This window comes from Agelaius tricolor, unplaced genomic scaffold, assembly GCF_023055355.1.
Source record: "Agelaius tricolor isolate 1412-34295 unplaced genomic scaffold, bAgeTri1.0.p SCAF_14, whole genome shotgun sequence".
Classification (NCBI taxonomy): Eukaryota; Metazoa; Chordata; class Aves; order Passeriformes; family Icteridae; genus Agelaius; species Agelaius tricolor.
Window position 1 is genome coordinate 14,245,411 of NW_027269274.1, and position 26,723 is coordinate 14,272,133.

The 26,723-nt window shown below is 63.2% G+C and overlaps 1 protein-coding gene across 3 annotated transcripts; it reads left to right on the forward strand.

Moving 5' to 3' along the window:
• The first annotated feature begins 11,243 nt into the window (after positions 1-11,243).
• On the forward strand, positions 11,244-25,267 carry SLC38A3 (solute carrier family 38 member 3). 3 transcript variants are annotated; one of them, XM_071439814.1, is made up of 16 exons: positions 11,244-11,398; positions 18,601-18,752; positions 18,874-18,958; positions 19,052-19,167; positions 19,604-19,677; positions 19,759-19,851; positions 19,935-20,016; positions 20,566-20,648; positions 20,805-20,863; positions 21,309-21,482; positions 21,603-21,682; positions 22,256-22,356; positions 22,452-22,576; positions 22,880-23,024; positions 23,487-23,590; positions 23,697-25,267. In XM_071439814.1, exons 2-16 carry the CDS (start codon positions 18,643-18,645, stop codon positions 23,799-23,801), a joined length of 1,536 nt encoding a protein of 511 aa, XP_071295915.1. In that variant the 5' UTR covers positions 11,244-11,398; positions 18,601-18,642; the 3' UTR covers positions 23,802-25,267. The 3 variants fall into 3 exon arrangements, with proteins under 3 accessions (XP_071295915.1, XP_071295916.1, XP_071295914.1); XM_071439815.1 differs by lacking the exon at positions 11,244-11,398 and adding an exon at positions 17,951-18,053; XM_071439813.1 differs by lacking the exon at positions 11,244-11,398 and adding an exon at positions 18,063-18,230.
• Positions 25,268-26,723: the final 1,456 nt, after the last annotated feature.

Consider the following 26,723-nt stretch of genomic DNA (forward strand, 5'->3'; position numbering starts at 1 on the left):
CCGCCAGCGCGGGGGTGTCGCTGCCGACGGCACCAGCAGGTGCTGCCGCTCTCGCTCTTTGATCCCGACCCTGCCGCTGGCAGATCCGCACCCGGGGATCGCTGCCTCGGCCAAATCTCCCCCGGCGGTTCCGGCTCCGGCAAGCATCTGTAGCTCGGCCGGCAGCGCCCGGGCCCCCGGCGGTGTCAGCGGGAGGAAACGGCTCCTCTGCACCTCCGCAGGGCCCAGGGGCGGCACCGCAGCAGGCACCGGCCAAGGCTCCTGCATCTCCCGTGCCGGGGCTGAGCCAGCAGGGCATGGGAGGTATCCGTGCCATCGAACGGGTGACCAGCACCACTGGCTGCTGGATACCCTGCATGCAGGGAGGAGGGCTGGGGCTGGCATCCACTAGCCCTCAGGATGGGTACAAATCCTGCATCCCAAATGGGAGTGGTACCTCACCAGAAGAACCCCCGTGATTCTGTGGGGTGATTCCCCCAAGGGTGCTACAGGGTGGTCCCCCATGTCCCTGGGGCCCAGAGAGCTTCCCTCTGCCCGGGTGGAGCCATCATGGCTGAGGACACGGAAATCCATGGGTCCAAGGGTCAGGGTGAGCTGTGCCATGACAGCTGGTGCCATAGGCATCCCTGTGACACATGGGCTGGGCACGGCACTGCTCCCCAGCCAAGAGATGTGTTTGTGCAGCAGGGTGGCCTTTGCCAGCACTGCCAGTGACACTGCCAGCTAGTCACAGGGGAGGAGAGTGGCATCCTCAGCCCAGCCTGCACCCATGACCTGAGCACAGGGATATGCTGCTCGAGCTAGTCTCCCCTGGGTCTGGACACCCCAAAAAACTGCTGGTGATTTGTGATGGCGCTAAAGATGTGGCTTTAGGAGTTCTTTGGGAGTCTGTCTGTGGTGGTCCACATCCATAACCTTGGGCCATGAGATGACATCAGGCCTTGCATGGCTGCCACATTCCTGGTACAGGGAAAGGATGTGCTAGGCAGGGGACAGAGCTCATGGCATCCCAAGTGGGCCAGCATGAGGGCTTGGCTGGCAGCAAGCAAATGTGCCTGAGACAGCTGCATCCTTGTAGCACAGCATGCAGGCAATGTCCGAGGGCGACACCAGCTCTGGGTTCACACCCTGTCTGTGGATACACCCTGACCTTATGTCCACCCCCCATCACAGCAGGCTGGTGAGACCCCAGCCTCAGGGACCCCAGTGGCCCCAGTGCATTCCTGCTGGGATTAGGTACCGGCTCCCGGCAGTGCCATGCTGGTGTAGCCCAGCTAATCCCTTTTTAATTGTCCCAACCCTGTTCTGGACTGATCTGGGCTGCCCAGGGAATGGGGGCGTTGTGTGCACCCCAGTGCCTGAGCACCTGTGGGGTGCTGCCATCGTTTGTCCCTTCTGTGGCACCAAGCCATAGGTACATGGGAACCTTTGGGGTGGTGATGAAGAAGGGGATGTGCATCCTCCAGGTGCAGGGCAGTGGCCTTTTGGAAAGGGAAAGGGAGGGATCCTCATCCTATAGGATCCTATCCTCCTGACCCAAGATGACCATTTGTCCTTGGCTTCGTGTCTGCCAGCAGCCAGGCTCTGGGACAGGCAGAGGGGCCATGTGCCCTGCACTGAAAGCCACCAAAGCTCCTCAAAGCCATATGTCAGGCAGGAGGAGGACACCCAGGCTTTGTGCCACCATGCAAGCACTCTCCCCACCCCAGCAGGAGGGCAGTGGGAGATGCTGGCTGAGTCCCCCTGCCTGCTGTCCTGCCCACGTCCCTTTGGCCCTGCCCTGAGCCACACCAACCAGTGGCATCCAGCTCCTTAGGCTTTAAAAATAGGCTGGTGTCCCTGCCATGGGGTCAGTAATTTTAGCCCGGGTGTGTCTTGTTGGGAAGCATGCTGATCCATTCATCTTCTCCTGCTGGCCCCGCTGCATCCACACACAGGGCTGATGTCAGCCCCTCACTGCCCCTGCCCACTTGCTCCTCCCTGCCCTGGGGCAAAGCAGTACAGCCATGGCCACCTTGGGCACAGGCAATGCCTGGTGGGATGGTGAGGGTGGGGAAGAGAGGACGGGGGTGTCCAGCTGCCCCCCGAGCCTGCCTGCTCCCCATTGTGGGCATCTTGCCCCCAAAGCTGGTGGCAGCGGGGAGCACAGCGTTCCATGGCACCCAGCAGCACCCAGACAGGCAGTGGTGGAGCAGTCCCGGCACCCTGCCCTCTCCTCTCACCCTGCTCCTCTCACCCTGGACCCCAGCACAACAGGCACTTCAGCTTGCCTCCCACGGTGCTCCCGGGGGCTGTGTCGGCTGGGAAGGCTGCGGGGGCCGCCACCGAGCATAATGGGGCCATTGAGGGCCGAGCCGGCACGGCACAATGGGGCCTTGTGTGCTGGCCCCGCTCCCGCTCCTGCCCAGCCCCGTGCCCAGCCGCAGGACACCCCCTTTGCCCATCGCCCCGGGGCTCACCCAGGTGCCAACCCCTGCCTGACCCAGCCAGTGAGTACCGCCAAGGAGCAGCAGGTGGGAGGCCACCAGGGGAGCTCCCCTTCCATAAACCAGTGCCCAGGGAAGGAGCACTGCTTGGGAAACTTCCCAGCATGGTGCTGATCACCCAGGCCACCCCTGCTGGGGCAGGGCTTGGGGTTCCTGCTCAGCTGTGGGGTGACAGGAACAAGGAGGTGGCATCTGCCCAGTGATGCCTTCACTTCCCTCTCAGCACCACGTCCGAGCCCGCTGGCACCCGGTACCCACTGTGGGGACGCAGGGACCTCACAGCTTCCCTGGGAACTCCATTGTCCCAGGTCCCCAACGCCACAGCCCCCGGCCAGCCCGGCGCCCCGAACCCATCTCACCTGCTGTGCTGCAGCAGGGGGCTCTGCCGGAGCTCGCCTGCCTCCTCGCCCCGCGGGTCAGCTGGGCTCTGGCTGCCGCCGGCTCTTTAAACCCCAAATCCCCGGTGCTGGGCGCCAGTCCCGCCGGCGGCGGGGGTGGAGGGAGGGGATGCAAAGCCCCGGTCCTGCTCCCGGGGCCGGCACCAACAAAAGGCAACTGTGTCGTGTGTCCTCCCTCTGCACCCAAGGACCTGCCTGGCCGCTTGGGAACAGCCCCTCGGGAGCCCAGGGCTTTCGGGGTGCTGCCACCCCCTCTGCCTGCGCTGGAAAGGGAAAAGAGGTGCGAGCAAGCCTAGGAATCCCGATCACAGCCACGGTACATCCCGATGTCCCCACGCACCCGCTCCTGCCTGCTCGGTCCTGTTCCTGCCTTGGAGGAGTGCCAGGATGAAGGCACTCATCACCGTCCCAGTGCCTCATCTGCTCCGGCAAAGTCCAGCCCAGCCGGGCTGGAGGGGGAGGAAGGGGATGTGGCTGCTGCCATGGTGCCGGTTCTGGGGGGACCCACACCCCGGAACCCCCATAGCTGCCGTGGGGCCGGGGGAAGCAGCCCTGCGGTCCGAAGGCCGAGCAGCCGGTGACGCCTCATTAATGCGGGGTAAATGTGTAACAAGTTCTCTGCTGGGCTGGGGCTGTTTGAGCCGCATGACTTCTCCTGCCTTCCCGGCATCCTGGGAGCAGGGGATTGAGTGGCTCTATCGCAGTAAGAGCCACTCAGCCAGGGAAGGAGGGAGGAGGAAAGTCCGTGTCGCGGCTGGACACGCTGGGGTGCCCAGAGCTGGCTGGGTGGAGCAGAGTGGGCAGCGCTGGGCTGGGCTGGGCACAAGCCCATTGCTGGAGGGACAGGATGATCTCAGCCCGTGCGCCCTCCAAGAGGGCATGAGGTGAGAGAGCAAGGGAGCAAGGCTTTGTTCAGCAGTGCCTCCCAGCGTGGGAAGCAATGGGCACCATTTTGATAAAAAACAAAACAGGAAATTCTATCTGGAGGCAAGGGAATGTGTTTTTCTTCAGTGGCAGTGGCCAGGTGCTGACACGGCTGTGCCAGAGGCTGCAGAGCATCCAGCCATGAGGATCTGTGCCCAAGCAGTCGGCACCAGCTGAGCCCCTCCTGCCGAGGGGTGGGCTCAGGACAGCCGGGGACTCTGCCAATACTGTGCCAGCCCCAGCCTCCCTCCTGGCAGCGGTGACCATGCAGGTGGAGAGGGGCTGGAGCACATGATCCTGGGATGTCAGTGCCCCCATAGGGCTGGGCTTTTAGCATGCTATCCCAGAAGTGACAGTGGATCACTGTGCTGTGCCATGTGGTACCAGGTGAAACCCCGGAGCACCTCACAGTGTTCGGCTCCATGGAAAGCACTGGGGTGGCCAGAGGCCTCAGGAAACAGATGGCACCCACTGGAGATGTGTGAGGCAGCAGGGCCGCCACTGCCCGTGGGATAGATGAGGGACTGGGGCTGTCCCACAGAGGGGCTCATGGAGTTCTGGGGTGCACGTGGGGGGAGAGGGCTTATAGGGACACACATCTGGGGGAACGTGGGCTGGAGTCACACGGGTGTGACAAGGCAGGGGGTGCTGGAGAAGCCCCAGTGGGAGCTGGATGCAGGCACAGAGCAGGCAGATGCGGGCAGGGGGCGGGGAGTGGGCAAGCAGGGGGTGGGAGGGGGCAGGCAGTGGGTGGGCAGGCAGGGCATGGGCAGTGGGCAGGGTGTGTGCAGGGTGTGGGCGGTGGGCAGGGTGTGTGCAGGGCGTGGGCGGTGGGCAGGGTGTGTGCAGGGTGTGGGCAGTGAGCAGGGTGTGCGCAGGGTGTGGGCGGTGGGCAGGGTGTGTGCAGGGCATGGGCAGTGAGCGGGCAGTCGGCAGCCGGGTGTGGGCAGGGCGTGAGGAGCGGGCAGGGCGTGGGCCCGGCTGTGCCGCCGGCGGCCGCCAGAGGGCGGTGGCGCAGCGGTGCCGGCCCTGCCCGCTCCGCCCGCGCTCCCTGCTGCCCCCGGCGCTTCCCGCTGCCCCCGCTGCCCCCGGCCCTTCCTGCTGTTCCCCGCTGCCCCCGGCCCTTCCTGCTGTTCCCCGCTGCCCCCCGCGCTCCCGGGCAGGGCATCGCCAGCCCACAGAGTCACGGGACCGCCATGTCCCGCGTGGGTGGTGTGGGGTCACCAACGCCATGCCCGTCCCTCCAGCCGGTGGGAACCGGGAGCGGCTGGCCGGTGATGGGGATGGAGGGGCCGGTACTGCCGTAGCACCGCGCTGACCTTGCCGGCGGCAGAGCGGGAGCGGGCAGCGCTCTAGGCAGATCCGGCGGAGCTGGAGCAGCCGCCCGTGGCCTGGCACCCATGGCCTGACCTTCCCAGGGACGGCTGGGGGCCGAGAGGGCAGCTGGGGGCCTGTATCCCCATCCCCACCCTGCGATGGTGTCACCGTTGTGCCACGGTGGCTGCTCCTGCTGGTGATGGCATTCCCCATGCCATCCCAGCACTCATCTGTGCTTCCTGCCACCCACCGGTCTGGTGGAGTGTGGGTGGGGCTGCTCAGGGGGAAGGGTGGGGGTCCCAGCAGTGCCACGGAGCGGGTGGTAGGACTTTGGGTGATGTGGGATGTGCCCAGGGGAATGGGACTGGAGCTGGCCTCAGGTATCCCCCTGGCATCTGGTGGGACTGGGGTGGCTCTCCAACAGAGGAGCTCTGGGAAGGGTGCCAGGGGGACTTCTGCGAAGCACCGTGCTCTACGGGTGGGAAAAGGTTTCAGGGCTGTGGGGGAAACATGTGAGGTGGCTGGGCAAAGTCATGGCACGTGCCCTGGGCTTGTGCTGGCCTCCTGCCACCAAGCAGCTGGCCCCAGCCAGGCTGCAGCCCCCGGGACTGGCCCAGCCCCATGGCAAACAGGGCTGAATTGGGCGAGCTGACCCTTGGACTGGGCGAGGAGGGACGACCCCGCGCCCAGGGCCAGTGGTCACAGCGCCACCCTGGCTGTGCCTCACTTCTCCCGTTGGGGACAGCCCCTCTGCCAGCACGGTGGGTGCTGATCCCGGTTTCTGTTTCCTCCTCCTGGCTCAACCCCTGCAGCCCCGGGCTCACTCCTGGCTGTGGGGCAGGTGGGTGGGTACCATTGCCCCCCTGGCAGCACCAGGCAGAGCAGGGTGGCAGAGCAGGGTGGCAGAGCTGGGTGGCAGAGCAGGGTGGCAGAGCTGGGTGGCAGAGCTGGGTGGCAGAGCTGGGGGACAGGAGCCCTGGCTGGGGGTGCCGGGGCTGGCCGCATGCCGGTGGTGGCAGGAGCTGGCCCGGGCTGTTTTGCTCTCTGTTTGCTCGGCCCTGGGGACGGCCAGCAATGCGGATCAAGGCCGGCGTCCTTCGGGCAGCCAATTGTTGTACAGCTCGGAGGGGAGGGAGAGGGGCAGCTGCCCCTGGGCTTTCCCAACCCTGGAGAGGGCCACCATGCCAGCACTGCCCAGCCTGAAACAGCACCACGTTTAGTCCACCCAAACACAAGGCTGGGTTGTGCCAGCAGGGACCCAGGGGTGCCTGCCAAGGCCCAGCTCCCCGGCTGCCCTCTGGCTGGGGCAGGCACCCCACATCCACCCCTGGGGCAGCTCAGGAGCCCCGGTGCTGTGGGACATGGCAGCCTCAGTCCTGCCAGCACCTCCTTTTGTGCTTCTCCCGCTGAATCCTTTCCCCTGATGGGCCATGAAAGGGCCTTTATCCCCTCTCCCGCTGGATCACACCTGGCAGGAGCCTGTGGTGGACTGTCTAGCCCTGGGACTGACAGTCACCCCAGCCAGTGAGGGGGTTCAGGACAGCCCTGTGGGTGCCTCTGTAGGGAGCCAGAGCAGGCTGCCCTTTCACTGGGGCTGCAGGGACCAGATCTGCTCCTTGGTCAGCTCTGGACCGACCACAGCACCCTGGGGAGAGGAGGGACACGGCTGTGGCCACGTCTCCATTTTCGGCCCAGTTATAAATAACTCTAAACAGGGATGCTACAGTTGTCTGGGCTGAAAGGTGTCCCTGCTCCTCCCCTGCTCCCCAGTCCCCAGCTCCCCAGCCATCTGCCACCCTGCTGCCCAGGCCCTGGGCACTGTGCCTGGCATCCCCCAGGGGCTCCCAGCCAGCTCCACACTGCCTGACAGCTTGCAGGGAGCTTGGAGATGAACAGGAGAGCCCCTCCCCAGGGACCGGAGACCCCCCAACACTGCCCCACACTTCCTTGCACTGCCCCATGCTGCACTGCTGGCATCACCTTGTGCCTCCTCAGAGGTTCTGGCAGCTGCCTGAGCTCCCTCCCTGTCCTCAGGAAGCCTGGGTGTCTGCAGTGTGGAATGCTGAGCTCCCTGAGGCTTGGGGAGCTGATGGAAGGCAGCTCCCAGCCCGGAGAGACTCAGGCCCTGTGCACATGGGAGGGTTCCCCTGTGAGCAGGGGTCTCCCTGCAGAGTGGAGCCAAGTCACCATCCTGGGGGATAATTGCCAGATCACCCCTCCAGCAGCTGATGGAACCCAACATCTCTTTGCCTACCCAAGAGAAAATACTGCTGGCCCCATGTCTGCCTTTCCAGAGGGATGTGGGGAGCAACAGAGCCCAGCAATTTGGGTCACTGGGGAAACAAGCCAAGACTCAGGGGAGCTGGGCACTGGGTGATGGATGTTTCAGGAGCATCACGGCTACTTGGGTTTGTTTGGCTTGAAAGGCATTTGAAGGCATCCAAGTCCTTGCTAAATCCTTGCTTAATTACCTTAACAGCATTTAAGCCTTTGCTGCAGGATTGTCAAGCCACAGAAACAAAGCCCCTGGCCCTGGTGGGGCTGTGGGTGCTGCCTGTGGGGATGGTGGGGACACAGCTGTCCAGTGTGGGTGGCAGAGGGGAGCAGGCTGCCAGCAGGTGCCAGAACCTCTGGAGGGAACTGAAGGGACAATTTCCCAATGCCAACAGGAACAGTTTATTCCCATACCTTATGGCTCAGAGCATCCTCCTGTCCACAGGTGCTCCCAAGCAGCCATGGTGCCTGATGGGTTGGAGCTGGGGGAGCCTGTGTAGGTCCCTCCAAACCCCTCAGTGGTGCCAGGAGAAGCACTGGGGTTACCCCGGGGCTCGTCCTGCAGCCCTTGGTTCCCAGATTGAGCGATTGAGCACAGAGATAACCCACCCTTCAGGTCTGCTGAGCAGTGCTTTGCTTCTGGCTTCTGTAAAGTTAATTGGTTTCGAGGTTCCAGGAACAAACGAAGGAGAAAAACCCACTCTGCGATGTGCGGGATCATTGAATGCTCTCTGGTGAGTTATAATTGCAAATCATGTTTTGAAATCACATTAACCAATTAGCCCGTGTTGTTGTTGTGCCCTGCCACGTGACAGCATGTGCCGCGAGGGAGGCAGCCAAGGGCGAGGCAGGGGGCACCAGCTGCTCCCCAGCACCTCTGTGTGCAGGCACAGGGACCAGCACCAGGCTGCCTCTGTGCAGGGAGGGCTGGGGTGAGCAAGGCTCCAGCCCTGGACATGGCCTGGGGCAGGTGTCACTCTGGAGCCCACCCAGCCCGTGCTGCTGGCCACAGGCATCCCTCTCCTCTTACAGTCAGCATTCCTTTTGTGCCCCACCAGCTTCATGGTTATGGCGTCAAGAGGGCAGTGGGGGTCTTGGAGCCCCTGTGTGTGCTGGCTCTATGCCTGTGGGTTGCCCAGGGATGCGGACCAGAGGCACCCACTGGAATGTTCCTGGAAAGGGCAAACTCTGGGACACTTCTTGCTCGAGAGGTCACAGTGGTGGTGAGGGGAGCGCTGCTTGGGCTGCAAATCTCAGCATTATCTCTGCCCTATCTTCCTGCCATCTGGGCTCTGGGAGCAGTGGGCAGTGGCAGGCAGCAGCAGGCAGCAGGCTCAGGGCTGGGGAGGAAGCCGATCATGACAAGGAGAGCGTGTCCTGGCCATACACAGCACCCACTGCTCTGTGCCCGGCTCCTGGGCTGGCCTTGTCCCTGCTGTGGCATTTGAGGCCCAGGGTTTTATGGGTTCGCTTTAATCTCTGATCTCGAAGCACGGCTGAAGGATAAGAAATAGGGCAGCTTTTGGCTGGGGGAAATGGTGAGAAGGCAAAGCCCACGGGGGTGTGCTGAGGGCAAGGGCTCTGGCACAGCACTCAGCTCCCTGCCATTGGTGAGGCTGCTGGAGAGATGAGCCGTGCTGGGCCGTGCTCCCCTGAAGGCTCCTCACATACGGGAATCCGGCGTCAAACTTTCCAGCCAGCTGGAGAAAACCGCACAACTGCAATTTTGCAATCCACTGGAGCCCTGACACCAGCAGAGCCATTGGTGAGAGTGGCCAGAGCTGCACTGGGGAAGCACTGTTGACCAGAGGGCCCAGGGGTTGAGAGCAGGGTCTTAGCCCACCCCTCTCATGGCTCCTCTCTGTGTTGCCAGCCTGGCTGCAGGAGCCTGCAGCTACTGTGTGCCAAGTGCTGGGACAGGCTTTGGGAGGTTCTGGGGACATCTTCACTCTCTTTTCCTCCTCACTGCTTTGATTTTCTGCAAAGCTTCAGCTTGACACAGTGGAGCCCTTGTCCTCTGCCCATCCGGAAAGTGAAAATACAGGTGAGGCTGTCACATGCTGGATGAGAGAGGGGACAGTACAAAGCAGACATGGCTGCTTTTGTGCCAATAGCAGGAGAGGGGCACTTGTAGGCTGGGAAGGAGCAGACAGCCTCCAAATCACTTCCCACAGTCCTCCAGCACGCTACCCCAGGGCAGTGGCTGCACCCTGTGCCACGGGCCCACAGTGCTGTCCCCAGGCCCAACACCTGTGCTGTGTTTGCTCACAGGGCGGGAGCTCCTGGCCGCCTTTTCCAGCCCGGGTGAGACGCGTGGCCGCCCAGCCCGGGACGTTTCTCCGCAGGTGCCACGTGGCTGCACCCGCCTTCACCAGAGCAGGGAAAGGGTTAAACTGATGGCTTGAGGCCAGCCATGCCCATCCTCTGGGTGCCTCTGGCTCCCCCGTCACACTGCCAAACCTGGCTGCCTCCAGTCCCCCGGCGTGCCAGCCAGCGCTGGTTCAGCACTTACGCATGCTGCTGTTATTAGAAATTAGTTAATGGATGTATGTCTGCAGCCAAAGGAGAGCGGCAGTAACAGGAGCCGCGGGATTGCCGGGAGCGGGAGGGCAGAGCTGCCACTGAATATTTAACATCCCTCGATGTCCAGGCGAGAGAGAGGGTGCCTCTTCTCCCGATGGCGACGCTCGCTGCTGGCTGGCAAAGCCGTTTCCATCCCAGGCTGCCCGAGGCTCCGCAAGGATTTATGAAAGATATGCATAACACAAATAAAACCTTCCAGCAGCGTGAGGAGCCATTCTGCCCATGCACAGCAGCTGGGCAGGGTTTGCAGTTCAGCACACTCCCAAGCATGGACCCCCAAAATTTTCCTCTGAAGCAAAAGCTGGGCAGGACAGAGGAGCAGAGGAGCAGGAGGTAGTTTAGGGGTGGCCGACCTTGTAAAGGTACAGGGAATCTTTGAGGACACAGCTGGTGACTCCTCAGAGCTCATGGCTCTCCCTAAAGCATATGGGATGCACTTGGGAGAAATTTCTGCTTTGGGGAACTGGGGATTTGTTTCTTCATGAAAATAGACATCTTTCAGCTCAAGTGGGGAGGTTTGATGGAGACTGGAGGAGGGGGCTGGCCTGTCCCAGTTACTCTGGGTCTAGTTGGGATGATTCCACATGAGTTGTTTCTTCCCAGTGTGCTGAGATGCTGGGGTGAGTACTGAGGGGGCAGCGGGTACCATGAGCAGGACAGGCAGCTGGGCTGGCTTAACGTGGGAGCAGCCTGAGCTTCCCAGGCCAGGGAGAGAATCTGCCTGAAGGAGTGCTGCTGGGTGACCTGTCCCTGTCCAAGACGGAGAAAACGCTGTGCCCACACTCAGCATGTACTGGATTTATCCCTTCAGGTAGATTAGAGCGACTGCCCCAGCCCTGCTTCTTTGGAAGGAGCCCCTGGCCTCCTGCAGGAGCCTCAGCTGCTGTAGGCAGGGATTCCCGGTGGGGTGTCAATACCTGGCAGGATAGGGATGCCCCATACAGTGATCGTGCCATGAGGGGCACAGACACCTGGTGCCGTGTGCGGTGTGTGGGGATGCTGTGTGACTGCCCCGTTCCGGACAGGGCAGCGCTGCCTGGACACTGGCGCTCAGAGGGGGATGATGCCTGGTGCGGGGGTGATTCACTTGCGGGAGGTGATGCCCGGCGGACACTGGTGCCCGGCGGGGCGGCGATGCCCCGGGGGCGGCCGTGCCCGAGGAGCGGTGGTCCCGCCGGAGCGGGGCGGGGCGGGGCGGGGCAGGGGTCGGTCGATGCGGGGCGGTCGCTCCCGAGCGCTCCTCCCGTGCCCCGGCGGAGAGCAGATTGGGAGCCTTCGCACTGGGGGCGGGATCGGGTCCGGTTTAATCTCGGGCTCCGCCGGATTACGGTCGCAGGATAGTCTCTAATCCGCGGCACCGGCCACCGGGGGCTGCTTGCCCCAGCCCGCAGCAGAGGCACCGCGGAGAGGGGGCAGGTATGTCTCTCCGATCTCCCCTGCCGCTCGCACTCCCAGGCTCGCTCCTCCCTGAAGCTCCGTGGCTGGAGGCTGCCGGGAGCTCGGACCCCTCAGCTCCCCTAATTCTCCTCCGCACCCCATCCAGTCCTTTCCGACCTATCTCTCGCCGGCCCCGCTTTCCTGACACAGCCCGTCTCTCTCTCTTCCTCCGTTTCCTCCTCCTCCTCCTCCCAGCTCCGGGCAGCACGGGGAAGGCTCCGGGGCCCGGCAGCTCTGGCAGGTGCTAGCGCCCCGGGGCTGTTTGCTTTGCTGTACTCCTGCCACTTGCCAGCGGCTGGCATCTTCCCACGGGTGGGTGACAGATCCCGCGGGTGCCAGGGGAGGCAGAGCCCAGCGCCCCGACACTGCCCCTGCCCGGAGCGCGGTGTGGGGGCTTCGGCGTGCATCGTTCTGCTGATCCTCACAGTGCCACCAACCCCCAAACTCCCTTTACTTTCCCTGTTTTCTGCTTTAATTTTTAATCGCCCGTGGGAATGACATATGTTTCTGAAGGCTGGAAGCGGCTGTGGGCAGGATCGGGTGTCAGGGTGCCGGGGTGCCGGGGCGGGGGGCACGGGCAGGGAGAGTGGCGCCGGCCGTCACGGGCACCGGGGCTGCCTGGGACCTGCGTGCGGCGAGTCCGCGGGCTGGGGTATTAATAGAGCCTGGCTGCCCGGGCCAGCAGCGTGGAAAGCTGGGCAGACACTGCGTTCCTGTCAGCCACGCGTGTCCTGTGCCAGCCGGCGTGGTGGCCCTCTCTGCCGTGTCAGCTCTAAAGTCCCACTGGAGAGAAACCTTCCCCAAGGGAAACTGAACCACAGCAGGTGGCTCTTGGACTAGGGGCCCCCAGGCTGTGTGGTGGCACGGGTGAGACAGGGGACCTGGCAAGTCCCCAACAGGTGGGATGGCAGGGAAGCAGAACCCTGACTGGCTGCGGAGGGCATGGCTGCGCTGAGCTGACGTGCAGGAGATGGGGAATTTTCCACTGGTGTTGGACCAGGCCCAAGATGAAGTGTTAGACCTGTCTGGTCCCTGTGGCTTCAAGGGGGTACCCCAGAGAAAGGCGTCTGTGCCTGGCAGCACTGCCCCGTGTCCCAGAATGGCGTGCTGGCATGCCTTGGCTCAGGAGCAGTGGGACACTCCATTCCACTCGGGGGTGGCACGGGGGTGCTGGCACCGCAGGGACCCTGGCTGGGGCGCAAAGGGCCCCACAGCACCCGGCCGTGCTGCAGCTGTAATCACACGCCGGGGCCACGGCCACAGCAAACAAACAAGCGCCGGCAGAGCCTATTTTCCTTGGCGCGTGGGGATGGGGGAAGGAGCGGAATCCCACGGGCTCCTTTGGAAGTGCAACCCTTGAGAAAACAGAGGCGGATCGGGGCCAGAACGGACCCCCGTGCCCCGGCTCTCCTCGCCGCGTGGGTCTCAGCCGCCGCGTGCCTCCCCAGCTGCTGATGCAGCTCTGGGACTGGCTGGGTCCCCCCCAGCCTGGTCCTGCTGACCCTGTGGAGCAAATGTCAGGCTGGTCCAATGGTGAGAGTGCCATGGGCAGGCACAGTGGTGGTGCCACGGGGCTTGGGCGAATCGTGGCTCCTGATTGCCACAGGAGGCTGTGCTGGGGGTGCCGGAGGCACATGGGGCTGTGGCTGAGGCCAGTCCCTCCTGATGTCCCCAGCACTGCCAGCAGCAAATGGTACCTTGGAGGTTTTGCTGTTGGCCCCTCCACTAAGGGGTTGCTGTTGTCATCCCACTAAGGCCAGTTGTGTTTTGAGGAGTGTGAACTCCTGGAAAGCATCTTGCTTCCAAGGCAAAACAAAACTCCAGAGGTGTGGTAGTAAACCCAACATGTCCTTTTCTAGGCACTCTCCATCAGTCTCTGCAGTGCCACTACCTGTGCCACCACCTTCCCTGTGTGGCCCTGCGTTCCTGGAGGGCAGAGTTTGAAGTTTAGAGCAAAACTCATCATACAGCCTAGCACTCCCTGAGATGCTTTGGACTCAAGCTAATGTCTCACCCAGCCTTCCCAAGAACCACACTGAGTGCCATCGGCCTCGTGCTGTGCCCACCCTGTCCCCATCCCCGTGCTGCCAGCTGTCCTTGCCACCTGACCTTGTACCACATGGACTCAAGCTGGCAGGTGACAGCAACAGCCTGGGCTGTCCCAATGCTGGACATGACTCCCCTTGCCTGGCCTCAGCTTCCTCACTGCTTTTCCCAGCTTGCCTTGTACTGGTGCTTGGATGTTGGAGGATGTGGCAGGATGGTGATGGCTGACACCTGCAGCCATCCTGGGTTGTGTGCCTGGCAGGTGATGCCATGGCTGAGCTGCACCATGGCTCTGGCACTGGAAAACCCTCTCCATGGCCTCACCGTGATGTTTGGTTTTACCACTCCCTTCCCTGAAGTGCCTTTCCCCTCTCTGGTGTGTCCCAGACACCATTCCCAGGCTCAGGTACAGCTGTCCCCCAAGAGAGGGGTGCCACTTGTGCTCTTAGAGGTAAGACCCTGGATGGACACTGTTGTCCACATTGGTGTAACAGAGATGGCCAGAAGTGCCCAGGCAGCTGCCAGAGCCCTGCTAGCCAGGACAGCAGCTTTCAGAGCCACTTGTTCCTACTTGCTACTGCCAGTCCTGCCCTGGCTGGAGCACTGGGGGAATTGCCTGACCTGAGGTTGAGCCATGGTGTGGTATTTGGGGCTGAAAGAGGTGAGGTGAGCCCAGGAGCAGTGCCTAGTCTACCCACCTTGTGCTGGGGACATGAGTGGGGCTGGCTGGCATGACCAGCTGGTGGGGCTGTCATCTCCAGAGGATCTCGGGTGTATCTATCTCAGGAGTATCTCCCACGGATCTGTTTGGGGAAGGTCTACATACAGCAGGGCTACCCAGAGAGGTTCTCCAGCCATGCACCGGTGCACCGGGTAGGTTTTGCCTCCAGCTGTCCTTTCCCACAGCTACTGGGGTTCCCATGCCCATGTGACCCCCCCACCCAGAACCTTTGCCCCAAAGGTGAGGTGCCTGGCCATCCCCTGAATGGCTGCATTTGCCCCTTTGGGTGCCCCTTTCCTCTGGAGGAGGTGGCACCCTGGCACTGCCTTTGCTTAGCTGGGAGGTGGGGGGTGGAACACCACAGGTTAAAACCAGGTTTGGGTTGCTAATTTTAGGAAGACAGGCTGGAGGAAAGCTTTGCCTGTGTGTGCTTCAGGAGAAAGGCAGACCTACTCCCAGGGCAGCTGTGGAGAGCAGTTCTCAGTGGAAGGCAAGGAGAGAGGGGTTTCTCTGCTGTGTGCCCTGCTGGGGTCAATTTCCCTGGCTAGGGGTTGCCCAGGGACCGCCCAGGTTTGGGCTGTTGCCCAGCTGTGCCCACACCCCCCTGTGCCCACAGCAGTGCCAGAGGCTGACCAGGGACCCCAGTCTGGGGCCACCCTGGGCACAGTGCTGGGGGGAACCCCAGGGCTGGGGCTGATGGCACTGGGGGAACATGGCTGGCATCCCTGCCCATCTCTCTGGCAGGGCTCGGTCATCAGCACAGCCTCAGGGAACATGAGACCTGTGTGCCCAGCTCTGCTGAAACCCGAACGGCCACCTGGGCGGGCGGGCAGGGCCGGGGGGGCTGCCGTGCCCCGGCACACAGCGGCGGCAGCAGCGGGATGGGGAGGGATACCTGGCTGCCAGCACGCAGGGCAGGCCGGCAGCTGCGGCAGGCTTGGCGCTAAAGCCGGATTACCACCCGGAATAGTCCCACGGCTCCAGCTGGGCCGGATTAACAAGGATTCATCTACAAGGAGAGGAGATGGGGAGGGACTCTGTGCCCTGTGGGGGTCCCCGCCTGGGGGAGCACCCACCTGCTGCCAGGGACACCCCGTGCCTGCGCTGGGCACAGGTGGGAGCCGTGGGTGCTCACAGGCGGGTGCTGCGGGCTGTGGGGACACTCAGGCTGGTGCTGTGTGGCACAGGCAGGGCTGGCAGGACTGGCCGCCTGTCCCCCCGTGTGCTGCGCTCTCACCGGCACCGCCTGCGCTGCTGGGGACCGTGCCGGGCCGGGGCCTGCCCGGGGAACGGGCACAGCGCAGGAGCCAGGCTTGCCCAGGGTGATACACATCCTGCTGGCCACGTTGCCTGATGCAATGGACCTCCCATCCTACATATCTGCTGGCACTGCCCACAGAGCTCCCCAGCCCAGCCCCCCGCTCCCGCCGGTGCCTGCCTCGAGCTGGGATTTTCCACCTTTTAAATGAGGTGCGTGGAAGAGAGGTGTGAGGCAGAGAGAGGGATGCGGTCCCTTCCAGGACCCAAACCGTCACCGTGGTGCCCTGGTCTCCGAGGAAGGCTGGCCATGGGCCGAGGTGAGCCCAGGACTGCCCATCTGCCAGAGCAGGGCAGGGATTTGGGAGCCGGGCCGCCCCACACACGTGTCCCCATCGCAGCGAGGGCGGGCAGGCTCTGTGCTGGCCGGGACGAGCGTGCGAGACCAAACGCAGCCTGCCCGGGAGCGCAGACGTGGCCGGCGGGACGGGACGTGCCGTCCCACGCATCCGGCTCCGTGCTCCTTCTGCCGGGGCTGCGGGTCAGCACCAGGGCCCGGCCCAGCCTGCCTGGCCACCCCGCAGTGTTGGTGGGGGTTCACCAAGCTCTGGGAGCAGCCTGGGAGAGGTGGGAGGTCTGGCTGCAGCACTGTCCTTGTGTCCCAGAGCCCGTCAGGCAGCGGAGAGGCACATGCTGGGAAATCGATGCAGCTTGCCCAGCATCCCCAGGAACGTGGCCCTGGGTGCCACAGCGTGGGGGGGTTCTGTGCCCACGCATGTGGCCAGGTCCACACCATCAGCTGGGCGAGCGGGCGCTGGAGCTGCTGGTCAGGAGTGGGATGATGCCAGGCAGCATGTGGGCTACCCAACATGGCAGTGAAGATGGCAGCATCCCATCTGTGTGGTGGCACCCTGAGGGAGGAGATCCCTGAGGAGATGCTCTTTCCCCAGAGCAGAGGGTTCCCAACTAAGGTGGGCACACAGTGAGGCGGTGAACCCACCAACCCCACCTGGAGGGGAACCAAGCCACCCCTTTAGGGCCGCTCGTCACTCTGTATTTGCTGTTCTGCCTTATCGCAAGGCAAACAGCAGCAGGCAGGGCTCACACTGCCCGATCGAATTGTCTCATGCTCCCACCTCTTTCATCTCCCCCCTTGCCCTGGCTACTGCCACCAGGAGAGCCTGGCCGGGGGGCAAAGGCCAGGGCCAGCTGGGGAAGTGGCAGTGAGTGGTGCTGGGCCCGTGCCAGGGCTGTGCCAGGGCTGTGCCAGGCTGCCCGGCGGGAGGAAGCGTCTGGGTGGCAGCACGAAGCCCGGTGCATGCTGAATGAGTCCAGCCGTGCCGCTTGCTATTCCGAGAGACGCTTGGGGGAAGAAGTTGGTATTTCCTGAGCTGCCCAGAGAGGTGTAATTATAACCTGGGAGAAGAAAGGGGCTGCAGACGAGAGTGCCCAGCCTTCCTGGCGCCCGTGGGGGAGCGGGCAGGGGAGTGGGCAGATGCTGCCTGCCACCAGCGGGATGCGGTGAAGCCCTGCCCGCAGGCAGCCCAGCGGCACCAGGGGGCTTAGGGAGGTGTTGGAACATCACAGATCTGGTGCCCCCCCTCAGTCCCATACTGGGTGAGTGGTGGGTTCAGCGATGCCTGCCCATGGTGGGAAGGCGCAGAGTTAACGGTGGCTTTTGGACGTGCTGGCAGCCTTGTTCATGCCTGGATCCATCCCAAGCGGAGGCCTAGTGGAGGGGATAAATCATCACCCAGAACCCGCCCTGCGCTTCCCTCTCGTCCCCCGCATGGCTGAACCTTCTCATTTTGGTCCCTGCTGGCCTGTGTCCTGCCTCAGCTTCCCCACCTGGCTGGGTGCTGCAGGTAGGGCAGCCCAAATACGTGCCCACCACCCTGGGCCAACCACAGGGGCTCGGCCCCCCTGGCAGTGCCAGCAGCCAGTGTGTGGCCTGGGATGACCCTGCCAGGTCTTTGTGGCCTGGATGGGCAGGGACAAGCAGGGCAGCAGCTCAGGAGACCGGAGGTGCTGGCACCCACACCCTGACGTGTCATCCTTCCCTTGCGTGCCAGCAGGACTGCTGGACCCAACTGTGCTGTGGGAAGGCTCCTCAGATTTCTGGGGACACCAATCCCCTGGGAGCATAAAGATGGGCATGTCCCCTGCTCACCCCATGGCGACCCCAGGCAGCGGGGTGGTGGGGCAGCAGCATCCTCCCGGGACTGGGGACCACACTGCATCCCAGCCAGGCCTAACCTCCAGCTGGGTGGCAGCAGCCTTTGGCTGGATATAGCCCCAGTGTGGAGCCCCCTGGCCAGCCGGACAAGACCCCAGCCCCTCGGGGCAGTGGGGGGTGGCGGGACCCTGCCCCGGCTGCCAGCCTGCCCCAGAAAGCCACCCTGTGCCGTTTCCCAGCGGGGCGGGGAGGGCCGGGGCTCGCACAGAGGCGGCTTTGTGCGGCGTGCCAAGGCGTCCCGCGCTCGGCAGCCCGGCCGCCTTCCCCTGCCAAGGAGCTGTCTCCCGGCCCCGCGCTCTTTCCTGCTCCGTTTGTCCAGCCCTGACGTGCCCCCGAGCCCCCCGCCTTGGCACCCCGGCAGCGGCGGGACGTGGGTGAGCCCTTCGCGCCGGGCAGCACCACGGGCTTTACATAACGGCGGCTGGGGGGTCCCTGAGCTCCCGACCCCGTCCTCAGCCGCCCTCCCAAACACCCCCACTCGCCTGCTGGCACCCGTCTGCAGGAGGGGAAACTGAGTCATGGAGCCGAGAGCTGCGGGCAGGGGAGTGGAGGTGGGCAGGCGGTGTGGATGGGGACTCTGGGGCTGGGCAGTGCTGTGCTGTGAGCAAGGGGACGGGGTGGGTTGTGGGATGTCTGGCTGGGCGAGAGGGCACCCCCACGCTGGGGCTCTGGTGGGGGTGGAGCTGAGGGGCTGAGTTCTGTGGGACATTGTGTGCTGAGCGGGCAGAAGGGAGAAGCACACCACCGTGATGCCTGGCTCGGTGACCCTCCCATCCCCGGGCGCCTGTCCCTGCCGTGCCACCAGCGCTGGTGCTGAGCCCAGCTCCAGTGTCCCTGGTGGAGGCAGGACTTGTGAGGCTCCAGGCCAGCCCCTCCGCTGCTCCTGCCCAGAGCTGGACCTCTGTTGCCTCCCTCTTGCAGAGCCTGAGTAGAGCCCATAGCAAGCCCAGCTGTCTCCCAGCCATGGATACCACGGACGTGCCCCTCCAGGCCGAGATGGTGGAGCTGGTGCCCAATGGGAAGCACGCGGCCGCACTCACCGCCACCACTGTCCCCTCACTGGCGGGTGACAGGTAGGGCACTCAGGGCAGGGACTCGGTGGGTCCTCTGAGCTGGTCCCTGCCCTTGAGATACCAACCAGTGCTGATGGTCCCTGTCTCTGCTTTGGCTTCACTCCTCTCCCTCCATGGACAGATTTGAAGAGAACCAGACTGGCGTGGCAGAGATGGAGGAGTTCCTGCCCCACGGTGCCGAGAAGAAGCAGACACACTTCACTGATGTGAGTAGCAGCACGGGCACAGTGTTGGGGGTGGGATGGGGCAAGCTCACAGTGTGACTGGTGCATCCCCTCCCTGTTGTGTCCTGTGAACAGTTTGAAGGGAAGACGTCTTTCGGGATGTCCGTCTTCAATCTGAGCAATGCCATCATGGGCAGCGGCATCCTGGGGCTGGCCTATGCCATGGCCAACACCGGCATCATCCTCTTCCTGTGAGTGCCATGGGGGCATGGGGGGGATGTCCAGGCCTGGAGGGCTCCTCCAAGGGGATTGGTGGGTACAGGCAAGAAAGAAGTCTCTGGCTTGGGGTGATGCAGGGACCAGTGTCCTGCTGGCTGAACAATGCCCATTGCTGGCGAAAGTCTGCCTGAGTGCTGTGCCCCATTTGGGGGGAGGAGGAGGAGGGTGAAGGTTTGTCTTCCTTATGACAAAGTCAGATTTTCAAAAGTAGCTTGAAGGACGTGAGTGATGGCTCCTTTTGAGTGTGAAGACATGGACTGAATCTGCCCCATGAACACCCAGCTAGTGCTGAGGCAAGGGGATGGTATCCTGCCAGGACAGGCAGAGCACATCTGCATGGGGTTTGCCCTACAGCCATGTCTGAGCCCTGTGTTGTGACCCACTGGTAACTGTGCTGTCCCCCTGCAGCTTCCTCCTCACAGCAGTGGCCCTGCTCTCCAGCTACTCCATCCACCTGCTGCTCAAATCCTCAGGCATTGTGGGTGAGTGCCAAGTCCTCAGCAGGGCCGTGCTGGGGGTCCCACCCTGACTCTCACCCACCACCACTGTTCCCTGTCCCACAGGCATCCGTGCCTATGAGCAGCTGGGTTACCGAGCGTTCGGCACGCCGGGGAAGCTGGCTGCGGCCATCGCCATCACGCTGCAGAACATCGGGGGTGAGCTGTGGGGGACCCGCCAGGGCTGGGGACGGGGTGGGACCAGAGAACACTGTGCACCAAGACTTCCTTCTGCCCTGCAGCCATGTCCAGCTACCTGTACATTGTCAAATCTGAAGTGCCTCTGGTCATCCAGACCTTCCTGAACCTGGAGGAGAAGACCACGTGAGTGCCTCCTGCCCACGCTGCCTGCGTGCCTTCCCTGGGCAGGCGCCGGGGCTCTGGCTCCAGCTGTGCAGCCCGTGGCAGGGATTTACTATCATTAAGCCACTACTATTTTTGATAACTGTCAGTGCTGAATAAGCCCCTGGGTGAGATTAAACCGAGCTGAACTTCCAATCCCTGCTCCTCACATCCCCTTGGGATCAGGCTTTCCTCCTTGAGCAGAACCTGGGGCTGCAGGGTGGGGGTCTGGTTGGGTATTGGTCCCCCCACCCCATGCCCACATCCCCACATCCCCACTAGCAACTCTAGCCCTTGTGGGTGCACCATTGTGGGGGTAGGCAGAACCCTAGCTCAAGGGCCCCCAGGGATGCTGGCCTCAGGGGTCCCCAAGGGTGTTAGCAGAGCAGGAATGCCAGCCTCAGGGGACACCAGTGCCCTGGCATTTGCCAGCTTAAGGGTCCCTAGGAATGGCAGACAGCCCCCACAGTGGCTGCCTCTGCCTGCTGTGGCCCAGCAGACTGAGGTGGTGAGCAGGCCCTCTCCTTCCAGGGACTGGTACATGAATGGGAACTATCTGGTGATCCTGGTTTCTGTCACCATTATCCTGCCCCTGGCCCTCATGAAGCAGCTGGGTAAGTCAGGGAGATGCTACCCATGGCACTGGGGCCTGGCACCCTGGGTCTCCCACGGGGCGATGGTGCCAGCCTGGATGTGCTGGGCAAGGAGGGGACACTGAGCCAGTGCAAGGGTCCCGCCCGCACCCAGCAGCCACTCTCCTCCCTCCCCAGGCTACCTTGGCTACGCCAGCGGCTTCTCCCTCAGCTGTATGGTCTTCTTCCTGATCTCGGTGAGCGCCCGCTGGCACTGGCAGTGCCTTGGGGTGCCGAGCCTCCCTCCTGCCGGGGTGTGAGGCTGGGCTGCTTGCTGTGGGGACAGCAGAGGCAGCAGGGACAGCGGGTGCTCGGGGCTGCAGAGACGCTGTGGCAGGGCTGTCAAGCTGCTGGGTTATTTTCGGCTGAAGGAACCGAACATTGTGGAAAGGGAGAGGGGGGAAGGTGCTGGAGGGGCATCTGCACATGTGGCCCCTCCACGTGCTGCTGCCTCACTCTGTCCTGCTGCTCATCCCCACAGGGACAGGCTGGGGGAGCAGCATTGCCACAGGGCAGCACTAGCAGAGGGTGTCCCTAGGAGGGGTCCTGGCAGGGTCACTCTCCTGCTGGGCATATGGGCAATGTGTGCTGGGAGCTGGGGGCGCCAAGAACTGACTGGCCCCATGTCCCCCCCCACCCTAGGTCATCTACAAGAAGTTCCAGATCCCCTGCCCACTTCCGGAGCAGGAGGGGAACATCACGGGCATCCTCAATGTCACCACTGTCAGCACCAGTGACTACCAGAATGGCTACACCGTCCTCCAGGCCCCTGAGCAGGACACTTGCACACCCAGCTTCTTCACCTTGAACTCACAGGTAAGGACCTAAGGCTCTGGGTGAGCCCCCACCCCGTGCACCCAGTGAAGATGGGTGGTCCTGGTGCTGGCAGCACCAGGCTCTGGGCCCCCAGCAGTCAGTCGTGCTCCTCTCGCACAGACAGCCTACACCATCCCCATCATGGCCTTCGCCTTCGTCTGCCACCCCGAAGTCCTGCCCATCTACACTGAGCTGAAGGAGTGAGTCCTGGGTGGGGGCACCCATGGGGAGGGGTGGGCTTCATCTGGTGCCCACCCAAAGGCAGTGCCATCCATGTGTGGGACCTGTGCCGGGGCATTGCGGGGAGGTGGGTGATATGACCCTGGGTGGGGCAGTGGGTGGGTGCATGGTGGCTGATAGGACCTGGGATGGGTGATATCAGTCTCAGGAAGTGGGTGATAAAATCTGGGGTAGGTGGGCAGGTGGCTGGTAGGCAATATCACCCCTGGGGCATTGGTGATATAACCCTGGGTGGGCACTATCACCCCTGGGAGGTGTGTGATATGACTCAGAATGGGTGCAGGGATGGTATGACCCCTGGGATGTGGGTGCCATGATCCAGGGGTGGTGGTGTGATCCCTGGGAGGTGGGTGCTGTGACCCAGAGAGGGTGGGTGGCTGGTTGGTGCCACCCTGCCCAGGAAGGGGGACACAGCCTCTCTCTGCACATCCCACACACACCCCAGAGTGTTTTGGCATCACCCCTCCTCACTGGGTGGGTGCTTGGTGTCAGTGGGTGCCATGGGGCTGTGCTGAGCCCACTGTGTCCTGCAGTCCCTCCAAGAAGAAGATGCAGTGCATCTCCAACATCTCCATCATGGTCATGTACCTCATGTACTTCTTGGCTGCCCTCTTTGGCTACCTCACGTTTTACGGTGAGCCCTCGGGGAGGGGACTGGGGCTGGCACACCTGTGCCAGGGGGGTGATGCTGCTGGGGCTCACCCAGGGGCTCCTTGATGGTGTTCACAGACCGTGTGGAGTCAGAGCTGCTGCACACGTACAACAAGGTGGATCCCTTTGATGTGCTCATCCTGTGTGTGCGTGTGGCTGTGCTGACGGCTGTCACCCTCACCGTCCCCATTGTCCTCTTCCCGGTGAGTGACCCCCCAGGTGGCTTCAGCACCAGGCTTTGAGAATGGAAACTGAGGCAGTGATGAAGATAGGGACTGGGGAACAGGACATTCTGGGTGCCAGGAGCAGGACTGGGGCAGAGGCAGGGCTGATGGGGCAGAGGCAGGGCCACAGGGACAAGGCTGTGAAAGGGTGACAGGAACCAGTGGGGCATCAGGGTGAGAGCTTGGGAAGGGAAAGGGGTTATGGTGACCTGCGGGGCCATAGTGTCAGGGTACAGGTCCTGGCTCCGAGGATGGAGTGTGGTACCCTGTCCCTGTCCCCAGGTGCGTCGGGCCATCCAGCAGATGCTGTTCCAAGGGAAAGACTTCAGCTGGATCCGCCACATCTCCATTGCTGTGATCCTGCTGACCTTCATCAACCTCCTCGTCATCTTTGCCCCCTCCATTCTCGGCATCTTCGGCTTGATTGGTGGGTGGCAGCGCCCTGCTCCTGTCCCTCCTTGATCATGGAGCATTGCAGCAGCATGCCAGCCCCTGTCCTGACTGGTGCTCAGCTGTGACTGACCCTGCCATGCCTCAGTTTCCCCGGTCACCCTGCCAGGAGCAGGTGGTTGCGTGGATGGCTGATCCCATCGCTGTCCTGGCAGGCCGGTTCCCAGAGCGCAGTGCCGGCACTGCTCTTCCCTGCATGTTTCCCTTGATCCCCCCAGCCAGGCTCCCCCCCCTCAGCACTCAGCTCGGTGCCAGGGCTGCGGGAGGGGTGTGGGGACAGTGCCAGCACACTGCGTCCCTGGGTTCCTGGAAGGCTTTGCCAGGACTGGGGAGGGCAAGGAGGGGGTGGGGGTGGACAGGACCTGTCCTGGCAGTGGGGCTGGCAGGGCTGAGCTGCAGGGTGGGAGGCCCCTGCCCACTCTGTCCTTGTCTTCTCCAGGTGCCACCTCCGCTCCCTGCCTCATCTTCATCTTCCCTGCCATCTTCTACATCCGCATCATGCCCAAGGACAAGGAGCCACTGCGCTCCACCCCCAAAATATTGGTAAGCATGGGCAGGGGTACAAGGATGGGGACAGGTGTGGGGTTCTGAGCCTGGCGGGGAACCCTGTTGCCCTGGCCATGCCTGAGTCCCTTCCTTGTCCCCACAGGCTGCCTGCTTTGCCCTCCTCGGGGTGGTCTTCATGATCATGAGCTTGAGCTTCATCATCATCGACTGGGCCACGGGTGGGGGGAAGAGCGGCGGCAGCCACTAGCCACTGCCGGTGCCCAAGCCAACCTCGCCCCCACCCACCCGGTGCCCCAGGGAGAGCCCACCCTGGGCTCAGCCCCCATGCTGCAGCCCCACCAGGATTCCCTGGGGACTTCCGCTGTTGCTGCCCGTCACCTGTGGTGATGGTGAGAGGGCATGAGCCATGGCAGGCATGGAGACTCCTCGACCTGTGTCCGGGATGGGGCAGTGAGCCCGGGGCAGGTCCTGTGCCCCCCAGCCACTCCAGTGGGCACCTTCCCTGCTCTGCGCCTCAGTTTCCCCATCTGTAAAATGGGGAGAATAATACTGCCCTACCTCACCTGGAGCTGGCTGTCAGGTGGAGCTCTTCTGCACCCCAAGAGCCACCAGAAGCAGGCACTGCCAGGGGCGCAGGGCACTGCCTGCCGTGGGGACCAAGGCTGGGCACTTCCCTGGCCTGCCCCAGATAGCATCAAGAGCCTGATGAACAGTGTCCGTGGGGGCTGGAATCCAGCAGGGCGGTCGGACCTGTGACAGCACCTGTGCCCAAGCCACCCGCCCTCTCCCCTGCCATCCCCCCGTCCCCAAAGAGATGCCACCCACTGCCCTGGCATGGCAGGGGCACCCTGGTCCCTGTGGACAAACGTGGCCCTCATGCTGTGGCTGGTGGTGCTCAGCCTGCTGCTCCTGAGCCTGCCAGGGGAACTGTTGGCTCTGGGTGCCTGCGGACGGGACCCTGCTGACCCCTGGGCCATGTACAGGGTGGGGGGACAGCTGCATTGCTCCAGGGAGGTGGCATGCACGCCATGGGCTTTGCATGCACTGGCATCCTGCCCATGCTGCGGCTGGGCTGCTGGGGGCCCGGTGCACCCAAGGGGCATGAGGGGGATTTGGGGGCGGGCTGGGGGCAGCACTCACTGGGGGCAAGCTCAGGGCTCTGGAGGCACCCTTGTCTGCATGCCCAGATGCCAGGGTGATGGGCACCCCAGCAACCCAAGCTGTTCCTGCTCGCCTCGCACCCTGGGCCAGCACTCAGACCCCTACAGCCCTCACCCATCCATCCATCCATGCCGCTGGGATCCATCTATCCAAACATGCCAAAACCCGGAGAGTGTCTCTCCCACCCCCCACCTCCCCTCCAGTACGGAGGGCAGCCCGGCAGGGTGGGCAGCACAGGGCTGGGGGGGTCTGTCCTGCGGCAAAGTACATAAGAGATGTATTTTTTTATGAGGTGGTGGAGGCTGGGATGCTTTTTATAAATACTGTACATAAGAGTAGATCTTTTTTAATGTGTTGTGTTGCTCTGGGTAGCTCTGTATAATGTACATATCACATGGGGGGGCACTGGACTCTCACCAGTTGCAGGGTGGCCCTGCTGTTCCTGTCACCAGCCTGGCTGCCCCAGGGCCACCCCTGACACCTGTAAATTATTGCTGGGGGTGATGCTGGTGGTGGCAGGAGGCCAGAGGTGAGAATAAAGATGTGAATGTGCCCAGGTCTCGGGCATCACTGGCGCGGGTAAGGTGTTGGCATGCAGGCTGGCACCTCACACACGGCATCCTGAGGTGCCATGGACAGACGGACATGAGCCACACGGGTGCACAGACGTGCGTGAGGACAGCAGGATGTGCAGGGTCAGTGCACATGGGTGAACAGCAGGACAGACAGCATGGCCATACAGCAGGACAGCACAGACACACGGACATGGATGTGCAGGGCCCCTGTGGGAGTTAGACCCTGGGGAAACTGGATCGTGAGAGAGTGGGATCCCTGGGGAGCAGGACACCTGTGAGAGCAGGATCCCCAGGACAATGGGACATGAGTGGGAGCACAGCCCTGAGGAGTGGCATATGTGGGAGCAGGAGCCCAGCAAGTGCCATGGCAGTAGTATCCCTAGAGAGGGGGGCTGCTCTGGAGGCAGGGCTCCAGGGAAGTGGCACTGGGGCATCTCGTGCCAGGTGCCAGGGCAGTGGGTGCCCCCAGTGCCCCCAGTGCCAGCCCCCAGCCCTCGCCCATGGCACAGTGTGGAGTGGGGGTGAGCCCCCCCGGTCCTGGCCCCTCGCTCCCCTCAGCTGGCCCCAGCTCTGGGCTCAGTGCCAGCTCGTTAGCAAAGCCTTATTAGCACAGCAGCCCGCTCCCACGGGAACAGCCCTGCTCCCCCACACCAGGCCCACGGGCACAGGCCTGCAGACCCCACAGGGGATGCTGTATCCCTTCCCCTGACATTCTGAGTGGAAAGCATCCCTGGCTGCTCTCATCCTGCTCAGCTGGTGCCGGTGGGGGTGTGTGGAGGGGCTGCAGGGCCTAGGCAGGCATGAGGCAATGCTGTGGGGCTAGCATGGAGTGAGGGTGGCTACCCGGGCATGGGGTGTGGGCACACCTGGGTCAGTGGGCACACCTGGCCCCCTCCTCAGGAACTGTGAGGGGTTCTGGTTCCTAAGGGAGCAGCCCTGGGAGATGGGGGACAGGGCAACAGGACAAGTGCCTGAGGGAGCCCCGGTTCTGGGAGAAACCTGGAGATGCCCCATCCTGCCCAGTCCCATCCTGACCCATTCCCTGTCACAGGCATCCCAAGCCCCGGCACCTGCCAAGGAGCTCCCTCCTGCTGTGGCAGGGGACACAGAGGGGTGAGAGATGCCCAAGCTCTGAGCCACCACCCTGTGACACCGAGACTCCACAGAAGGCAGCCCTGAAACACAGCATCACCCAAACCACTGTTCCCAGGGCTGCACCCACTGCTCTGCGCCCAAAGGGCCCCAAAACGCAGCCCCCAGACTCCATCTCCCTCCCCATGTGTGTCCCGGGACACACCGTGTCCCACGCACACGTCTATCCGGGGACACCCCGTGTCCCTCCCATGTCTATCCCGGGACACCCCGTGTCCCTGCTCCCTGCGATCCCTCACAGCCCGTGTCCCCCTACCCATCCCCCGCCGTTACCGGCCGCC